At 34.9% G+C, this 10,707-nt stretch overlaps 1 protein-coding gene across 1 annotated transcript; it reads left to right on the forward strand.

Moving 5' to 3' along the window:
• Positions 1 to 716: 716 nt before the first annotated feature.
• LOC114314532 (uncharacterized) lies at positions 717 to 8,241 on the forward strand. The gene is made up of 5 exons (XM_028261015.2): positions 717 to 1,901; positions 4,391 to 4,473; positions 5,463 to 5,574; positions 6,766 to 6,818; positions 7,799 to 8,241. The coding sequence occupies exons 1-5, from the start codon at positions 905 to 907 to the stop codon at positions 7,940 to 7,942; spliced, it is 1,389 nt and encodes a 462-aa protein (XP_028116816.2). The 5' UTR covers positions 717 to 904; the 3' UTR covers positions 7,943 to 8,241.
• Positions 8,242 to 10,707: the final 2,466 nt, after the last annotated feature.

Genomic DNA, 10,707 nt, shown 5'->3' on the forward strand with positions numbered 1-10,707 from the left:
TTACTTTGTATTATATATCTAAAAAATATTATACAAATTAGTGTTATATATTAGACAAATGTATAATAATTAGTCAGAATATTCTTTAATTTGTCAATCCACCAAAAACTGTGCAAACCAAAATTTGTCAATTCATTAATCTACTAATTCGCTATTCGATTTGTAATTTTACTCTTAAACTGCCTGAACCACTATACCCCCTTAGGCCTCATTTAGGAATATGTTTTTTTAGTAATTTTTTGACTTTTTTGCTAAAATATGATGTAAAAAAAACTACTCCCTCTGTCACAAAATAATGGTCCCTTTTGCTGAATCCAACTTTTTTTTGGTAGTACAATTATTGCATTCGAAAAAAAGTTGATTTTCCAAAATTACCCTTTTAATAGTACATTTTTTGAGAATATCAATGTCATAATTGTACTTTTATATTGTTTATTAATTTAAAAGAAGGGCAAAATAAGAAATTTATATTATTTTTGTACTTAATTTTTTAAGAGGGACTAATATTTTGAGATAATGAAAAATGGAATAAGGGGCTAATATTTTGGGACGGAGGGAGTAGTATGTTTGGGATGACTTCTTGACTTTTTACGAAAAGAGGTGCATAAAGTAAAAAGAAAATAGACTGTTTGACCTTTTGATATGATTTTTTGATTTTTTTGGTGACTTTTTAATTTTTTTGGGGCTAAAATAGTCACTTGACAAACAAGGCCTTAGATGCCATTTCCAACGAAAACCGGAAAAGAAAACGGATTCGGTTCGAAACCTGAACATTGGGCCACTTGCCCCAAACCCGCAAATCTAATCAATTCATTCACTCCAGTCCATGGGAAAACACTGGAGCTTCTCCAGGCCTATGAAAATTCTAGGGTTTCCATAAACCTCAGTCTCAGCTCGCTCGCCAATGGCGTTAACAGGAATTGCTCTTCAACTCAGACCCAAACACAGAACAATTCAAAACCCTAGTTTCATCCACTTCTTCTCATCTTCAACCTCCGACTCCAATGTCGAAGATCAAAACACTCCGTCTTCATCACCATCACCGTCACCATCACCATCACAATCCCAATCCCAATCCCAATCCCAATCCCAATCTTCCTTCTCTTCGTATTTCAGCGATGTCAAGGCCAGTCTCAAACAACAACAATCTCCACAGCAACAATATCGACAACAACCTAGCAAGTACTCTCTCTCCTCTCCTAAAACCCCCTCAAAGGTCGCTTCTTTGGAAGAAATCCGCAAGAACCTCTCCGAGTTCCGCCGTCGCTCCGCCGTGCCGACGCCGGGGGACAAGTCGTCGTCGTCGTCATCTCCGCCTCTTCCGCCGTCTCAGCCCATCTCGTTTCAGGAGCTTTACAAGCGAAATGTGATATCCAAAGGCGAAAATTCCACCAACGAAGCGAGTTTAAGGGGGAGGTACTCGTTCGATGCCATTCGCGAGAGCTTGAAGCAGCTCCGATCGAACGCTGAGAAGAACAATCAAGTCAGCATTAACGATCCGATGTCGCTTTCGAAGTTCAAGGAGAGTTTCAAGTTGCGGCCTGTTGATCCGAATGCGAGGGACTCGACGGTTATGATTGGGGGGAGTGATGAGCTTCCGGCGTCGGTGTTTGCGAGGGAGATGAGGGAAAAGAAGGAGCCAGAGTCACCTGCGATGAAGACGGAGTTTGTGAAGAGTTATTCTCAAGAGGAGTTGGGGATGAAGTTGAGGAAATTGAGGCCGGAAGCTAAGACAGAAAATTGGTTTTCATTGGGGGAGTTGAATGAGAGGCTGATGAAGTTGAGAGAGATGGAGGAGAAAGAAACAGAGTTGAAAGTTGGTGGTATTTCCTTCAGGGATTTGAGGGAGAGCCTTGAGAAGTTGAAGATTTCAGATAATGAGAAGACAAAGAGACAAACAAGTGAGTGTATTTTTGTCAAATTGTTAAATTGTTCTGTCTGGTAATTAGGATTTCAACTTAATTCGATAGTACTTAGTTAATTGAAGTTTGTTAAGTTACTTAGATGATTGATAAGAGGGTAGTTTTGTTGTTGTCATTGAGTTGGTATCTTTAATTCAATCCAATTGGACTCCTCAAATGTTGGAATGTGGTCCAATTTACAATTCATTATGACCATTCAACACTAGTTGAAAGTTTTGTTCTTGTCACGATATATCATTTGACTGAAGTTTCATTGCAAGGGCTTTGAAACTTATGCTGTTTACATTATATTTTGTTTGCTGCTGAACGCCAGTTAAGGATTTTGAGCGAAAATGGAAGATGAAAATTGCAACTGTCAAAATCATGAAATTCATAAATCCAATGCAATTCAAAGAAAAATGAAAGACAAAATGAATAAGGGAAGCTCTATTGCTAGAGCAATATTGGAAATTTTTTAAGAACAAACTACAGTTATTTGGAGCATTAAACAGTAGCACTTTGAATTGGAATTTACATTACTATGTTTATTCCATTCCTAGCAAATCTTTTATGTAGACAGAACCTTTGGTTAAAGTTTTGGAATGTCTTTTGGATGAGTGAATGTTTTAGGTTCTCTATAGTTTATGAAGACCGCAATATAGATGCAGAAGGAATCTACTTCAGATCTTTTATCTTCTTTTTTTTCATTTAAGTTTAGAGGAAGGTCAATTTATTGAAGTAATTTTGAATTTTATTTTAATGGAAAGTTTCATGCATTGTTAAACTAGGAAAGTACTTGGTGTTGCACAGTTTTTCATCAATCATGGGTTTCTGAATTGAATTTATTATCTTCTGTGCACTGTTCTTTTCATTGTTAAATGAGCTTGAGCATTGAAGGCATCACAAAGCATGGTAAAATAAGAAAACACTTTCTTGCTTGCACAATTCTGGTCTTTTTTTAGATGAGCGTGAGCAATGGTCACATTACAAAGCTTCTTAGTTATCCCCCTTCTACAACCTGGTAGGGAATTAGGGAGCCCACAAGCGTACAAGAATACCAGCCCAATCCATTAGAAAGAAACTCTAGAGTCCACAAACGTCATATTTAGACCCAACAAACATTATTTGGAACTCATAATCACTTAAAAGCTTAAGCATGTAAGTGGGCCCATTTAATGTATATTAAGACTCATCTCTTTTATTCTTTATCCGATGTGGGACTCTACTTTCACACATGCTCTAACAATCCCCCCCTCATATGTGAACCAAACATTGGGCCTCCCCATGCTCCCCTTCGAGTCTTGATCTATCATCAATAAGTTCACCATAGATCATTACACACTCCCCCTTAGTCTTGATCTATCATTAATAAGTTCATCGTAGATCATTACACACTGCCTCTTAATCTTGATTTATAACCTTCCAACATCGAGTCTAGCTTGGGCCACCTGCACATACTCCATTGTGAGCCGCCATACTCCATTGAGAGTCACCTTGTCGCGGTCCAACCTTACCACGTGCATCAGGAATTTTCTTTACTCCATCAAAAGTTATCATGGATTTTTCATGGTCTATCAAGAGTTTTTCTACAAGCCCATGTATACTAACATCAATACTTCAGGAGAGACTCATAGATTGTCTGTCATCGGCTCTAATACTAGTTGTTAGGGAATTTGGGAGCCCACAAGTACATAGCAATACCGGCCCAATCCATTAGGGAGAAACTTTAAAGTTCACAAACGTCATATCAAAGCTTAAGCTTATAAATGGAGAGCCCATCTAATATATATTAAGATTTATCTCTTTTACTCTTTATCCGGTATGGGAGTTCACACATACTCCAACAGAACCCACATTTAAATATATATATATATATATATTGATAATTAAATAAACAGGGGCAGAAACAAACAGGGGTACACACCTTCCAAAACAATCCATATGGGAACTGACGCAATTATACAAACAAACTCTAATGGAGAAGAGAACTATACACAAAAATAAAAGCAAGATGCAATAGTAGATACCATGCTAGCCAATTGACTTATAATAATGCTACGGTGACCATATTTTCTTACTATGATTTATTTACCATCTCATATGTCAATATTGCATTGATAGAAACGTGAGTGGTTCGGATCCATTAAACCAATATAATGTTGACACATAACATGAGGTGGTTAACAAATTGTGGTAAAAAAAGATGATCATCCTTGCATTATTGATTGGCTAAACCAAAAATCATGTCCGAACTATCTTCTGTTTTAGAATCCTTGTATTAATGTTCCATCATGATTAACAGTAAGCAGTATGTCACATGATATCCATCTGCTTGAGAAGGTTATATTATATTAAAGAATCTGTAGTGACGTAGAATTTGGACCGTTGTTGTCTACTAATTTAATAACGCATATAGGCATGAGTAGTTTCTAAGGTACATTTTTTTACATAATATATTTGTAATTTATTAACTAGATTCACTGTTACAGTTCAGAGACTTGATATCTTGGGCCAGTTTGGTGGAACTCCGAACTTTATGCTTTCACCACCGAAGGAGCAGTTAGTTGAAAAGGCAAGTATTGCTTTTGTCTTCTAGTATCAATTTTAATATTCTTACTTTTTGATTGTTATATTAATTTCATTGGACGACTACAACTTCACGTCAACATGTAAGGTGGTCCCCATTCCATTGTTTGCTAATAAATACTCTTTAAATAATATCTTTATAGTATGACTCACTTTTTCGGACTCATACTTATCTAAAATGTGAGATGCATTGTCAGATGCCTAAATAAATCTTGGCCATAGCCATACCTCAACAGCTTTCAAATTTGACGCTCGAAAACCTTGAATGGATTTTTGATGCCTTAAAATTATTTGGAATACTCATTTATTGTTTAGCATGAAGTATATCTGTGTAAGGGTGAGCAAATTTGTATGGCCAAAGTTTTGCTTCAAAAACTATGCATATAAAACTGTGTTTTTTGCTTCAGTAAATTAGTTTATGGTGGTCTGATACATTGCATTACAGTGAGTTCATATGATTTTTGAGGCAGTTTTTGCTTGGATGAAGAAAAAAGAAAGAAAAAGAATAAGAGTTAGAGATTTTTTCAGCATGCATAATTTAGTGTCCATTTTGTGCTTCGTATCTTTCAAAGAGTCGTAGGGCACATTTGGCATCGTTTTTGTGAACTGATTTCAAACAGAAACTAATGCTGAAAACTGTTTTTGGAAGGAAAAAAAAAAGAGTCTAGAGTGCCTTATTTTTAGGAAACGCTTTTAAGTTGTTTTATGAATTTTTTAAAATTGTTGTTACAGAAAATGAAAGTCATGGATGTTTTCGAACGTTTCATTATTTTAGTTTTTGAAAACATGAAAAACGAAAATGAAAATATTACAAATGAAAATGATACCAAACAAACCTTTATCTTCTCTTTGAACACAGTTTATGTTTTCTGTGTCCATCAATTATTTTTACATGAAGTCATTCAAGCTTTTCTCATATTTCTGTTTCAGTTTGTACCCTTGTGAAGTTTAAATTTTTAATCTTGTTTTATGTAGTATTTCCATCCAGATAACATGTCGTCCTCAGAGAAGCTGAAACTTGAGCTTCAGAAAGTCAGAGATGAATTTAAAATGTCAGAGTCAGATTGTGGATCTGCTCGCGTTCAAGGTGATACATTATAAACTTGTTTTTTCTCAAGGTTTTACATCTGGGGAGGATTGCATATAATTTGTTGCATGGTGCGTTGAAAGCTTCACTAGCTGTTTACTAGTGAGTCTTGAAATTTTCTTTTGCATTGTCACGTCCGGGAAACCTTGCTTTCATGCATTGGAAATTCCATATATCTATTAACCATTCTTGGTCTAAAGTTTCAATATAAGAATCTTTGTTTGTTAGGTCACCTTCATATTGCTTATGAATGGTAATCTGAAAATGTTGTCATATAGGTACCGTGTACTTACCTGGTACAAGTAAGCGTACCGGATATGTGAAATACCTATCTGGTACAAGTACACATACTAGATATGCGAAATACCCATCCGGTACTTTTTGAATGAGTACGGCGTGGGTACGAAGTGGGTACATTTCGGGTACTTTTATGGGTACATTGGGCATAATTATAATTTTTTTTACAAATATAGAGGTACTAGAATAACTATATTGTGTCTATTCTTGAAAATTTTAAAAATAATGATTGTGCAATTATCACAAATCTTAATAATACTCAGGGTGCTATTTTGGCTTATTCTTCTCTCCGACTGCACCTCTTTCCATCTTCTCTGCATTTTCTCTCTTGGAATACACGTCTTTATCTCTGTTTTTTCTACACTGTCTATTATTCATTGTTTTTTTAGTTGTTACTTGAATTATTTTCTACATTTGATTTTTCTAAATTATTATATATCACACACTACTACAAACTATAAACATATATATATTTTTTGGGCGTACGCTGCACCCATATCCTACTTTTTATTTATTTATTAATTTATATGTCTTGCCATATCAACACACCCGTAACACATCCATACCCGCACACCCGTGCTTCCTAGCATACTGCAAAGGCTCTCAACACTTCATATATTTTGCTATGTTCTTCTACAGCAGTCGTAGGACATTGGAAATTGGAATAATCAACCAAGAGAGGGATGATATGCTATTTTGAAGCATAGAACTTGAAATAAACAAAAAAAATTACTGAAAACTTCTTGTGGTTATCTTGTACCTTTAATTTGGCTTGTAGGGAACTACTTAATGGAGTGTAACATTTTGTTAAGCTGTGATTCTGTTTCCATAATCCATACCATGTTTGCCATGGGTTCATGTATAAATAATTACTCCTTGACTCTTATTTCGCAGTGGCACAACTGACAACAAAGATCAAACACCTGTCCACAGCTTTACACAAGAAGGTAACTATGTGGATCCATTCTCTATATTTCAGCACATTTTTCAGTTTCCAATGGTTTAACAAAGAGGTCAATCTATATATATATATATATATATATAAAGATTTAACAAAGAGCATTTTATAAAAATGTTGTGGAAATGTTCATTGGTATTCTTGACCATTCTGTACATTGTTGCTATCTTTGATTTTTAAGTGATTGTTTTTTTCGAGAAGTGATGGTTATGGGTGGGATGTGGATAATTCATTATTGAGTTGCCATTTGATGATAATTTTTAGTGTAGTGCTGTCTAATAAGAGTGTAAACAAAAGTAACTTCAAAATGCTTCACAAAGTAGAGCCTTGATTCTGGAGCAATTTGGCCCACCATATCTTTTTGCTTTTAATATGTAGCCAAACATACACTAAGTAATTGCTAGCTAAGTACTTTAAGCATATTGAATTGTGGTACATATACCTTGTTCTTGTTGACTGATTCTTTTAAGCTCAGCACTAAAGATAAAATCTTAGATCAATAAAACAAATGGTAGAATGGCTTTTATAATAAAGTTGCCATTGCATGTTATCTTGTTCCGTCAGAAGATAATATATTCAAATCTCATGTTTGCTTGTCATCCTGATGATGGTTTAAAACCTTCAATTATGATTATATTTCTGTGATTTTCTTTGTAGATATGTTGGTAAATGATCTGCTTCTGCAAATATTCTAATTAAATTCTACATCCTACATCCTAAATCATTCAATATGATTCTGCTGTAGCAATATATCATTCTAATCCTTATATGAAGTGCTCTTCGTATCTCCACCTTCTTTGGTTTTTTCATGGATGTATCTTGATATCTCCTGATTTTTTAGTAATTTTGATGCAAGCCCAGTACTTAAATTCTGTTATAAACCTTGCTCTTCTTGTATTGCTGTTTCTGAAGTTTCCTTCTGCTTCTTACAAGATGCTATTTTTTATTTTGTCTATTTATTTATAATAGGACAAGCATTCTCGAAAGGGTCTTCAAGAAATGGTCCAAAGGAGGAAGAAGTTGTTGAAGTACCTACGAAGAACTGACTGGGATTCCTACAGCCTTGTGCTTTCTAAACTTGGTCTCAGGGACAACCCCAATTATAAGCACTAGATAAGCATGTAGCAAAAATCTGTTTTGTTTGCAATTGTGATTTTTAATTTATTCGATTCACAATATTTCTTCCATTTCGCTTTTTGGGAAGATAAAATTGGAGATGCTTTAATTTGTTTCCGACCCTATGACCTTTTTACTGAAAATTAGTTGTAGTGTGATCTGTGCCCCTAACATAGTTTTTTAATACCCCATTATAGATCACAGATAAAATAACAGCCAAGTTATAAGAAGGCAGGAATTGCTTGAGCAGCTGTCTAAAGATTGTCTAATGAATTTGTTTTAAGTTTTTAGCTTCATTTGCTGTGATGAATTAGTCTGGAATGATTTCTAATGTTTTTGAGATGTTGAACTCTTCGAATAAGTTCAGGAAGGGCATTGATTTGTTTCATTTGAAACTGTTATAAGTTGCATTTTTTCCTCCAAATCAGTAATATATATTAGTACCTAAGGATCATCTGGCAATCTTAACAATCTTTTCTCTATTGATTGATAACACACTTGCTAGACACAAAGTATTGGTTGAAGAATAACTGTATCAAGGAGATGACATTTATTCGAAGAGCCACTGGAATGTTCCATTTGAGATCATAAAATTTGCTCATATAGATTGATGAGAGATGAGTTTTGCCTCATAAAGTAGCAAATTAAAACATTGTTAATGCCATCTAAGTAATTTCTGGCCAGAGGACATTCTAGTTTCAAACAACTTGGAAGTGGTGTTGTACAGGAAGTTGAGGCATACGTAGTGATTGTTTGTCTTATCCTAATTCTTACGTTTTGTAGTGATTGTCTTATCCTAATTCTTCCTTTGGGTAAACTACACTTTACTAATAAATTTATTTAAGTGTAACTTAAGTATATACTTTTCCCCCCCCCCCCCCCCTCATTATGGTCTTTCATATTTTAAATTTAGGATTCCTTTGGAAAAGGGACTGAGTTTTTGACTTTTTAGTTTTTTATTTATTTTAACATGAAGCTAAAAGTTTCGTTTATGAAGGATTTTTTTAACTTTTTTGACTTTTTTTTTTAGAGAAAAAATGTAATAACTATGGGTTAAATGTGATATTTTGTCTTATTAAACTAAAAAGCTTACATTGTTTTTTTTTTGGTTATTTTAGCCAAAAAATTCCAAACGAGCTCTATTAATAAAATTAGGCCTCGTTTGGTAATATCACTTTTTAGTCTAAAAGTTAAGAAATCACTAAAAAAATTAGAAAGTTAAAGATTTTATTTATTTATTTTTTGTACTTTTTGCACATTTTTTTTTATAAAAAATCAAAAAGTAATTCCAAACATATTAATTTTTTTTACATTATATAAGCATAAAGAAAAGAAAAGAGACATTCATATGGTGTTTATCGATCTTGAGAAAGCATATGGCAGAGTGCCCTGAGATATAATATGGTGGGTGTTAGAGAAGAAAGGGGTGACAAAAGGTTACATTGACGTGATTAGGGACATGTATGAAGGGGTGGTGACCACTATTAGATCACCAGCTGGAGAGACAAATGAATTTCCTATCACTGTAGGGTTACACCAAGGATCTACCTTAAGTCCTTATCTTTTTGCTTTAGTTATGGACGAGTTGACGATAAATATTCAGGATGACGTGCCATGGTGCATGCTTTTTGCAGACGATATTGTGCTAGTGGATGAGACTAGAGAAGGAGTTAACACAAAGTTAGAGATTTGGAGAAAAACTCTTGAATCCAAAGGATTCTGGATAAGCAGAACTAAGACATAATACATGGAGTATAAATTTAGTAACAGTAACAATGAAAGCAGAGGAGAAGTGAAGATTGAGAACCAAGAATTGCCTAAGAGTGAACACTTTCGTTTTCTAGGGTCGATTATCACAACAGTGAGAGAGATTGATGCAGATGTGGCCCATAGGATTAAGGCAGGATGGTGTAAGTGGAGAAGTGCGTCTGGGGTATTGTGCGATAAACGAATACCCACTAGACTAAAAGGTAAGTTTTATAGAACGGTTATTAGACCAGCTATGTTGTATAGGACGGAGTGTTGGGCAACCAAGAAACAACATGTAGATAAGATGAGTGTAGCTGAGATGAGGATGCTAAGGTGGATGTGTGGTAATACTAGACAAGACAAAATTAGGAATAAGTGTATTCGAGAATGGGTAGGAGTAGCACCGATAGAAAATAAGTTGAAAGAGAATCGTTTGAGATGGTTTGGTCATATTCAACGGAGACCAACAGAGGCAGTAGTGAAGAAATGCGATGCTGTAACGGTAGATGGAAGTGTTAGGGGACGGAGTAGACCTAGATTAACGTTGACTAGCGTTTTAAATAAAGATATGAATCTATTTAATTTGACTAATGAAATGGCCTTTGATAGGGCCGCGTGGAAAAGAAGGATTCATGTAGCTGACCCCATTTGATGGGACTTAAGGCTTGGTTTGGTTTGATTTGGTTTGGCTTATAAGCATAAATCCTGTAACGCCCTCAAAATAATAACATTAAACCCATCAAATAAGACATGCATTGACATATAAACTAACCACATTCTTTTATTCATTAGAGTCTCATTACATAAGTATTACATGCCAACATCAAAACAAAATGCCCTACGGGCTTACAGCTTTCCAAGTTAACACTTGGTTACATCAAAAGAGCACTAACTCGTTTACACATTAAGCCCTTGGCTTGAAGTTACATGCAATACATCAAAAGTAAAACGACAAAAGTATGTTCGCCCCTAGCCTTCCAAGCTATGTCCTTGGAGGTGGCATGCTACCTGTA

This window comes from Camellia sinensis, chromosome 15 (assembly GCF_055761805.1).
Source record: "Camellia sinensis isolate YWXY chromosome 15, ASM5576180v1, whole genome shotgun sequence".
Classification (NCBI taxonomy): domain Eukaryota; kingdom Viridiplantae; phylum Streptophyta; class Magnoliopsida; order Ericales; family Theaceae; genus Camellia; species Camellia sinensis.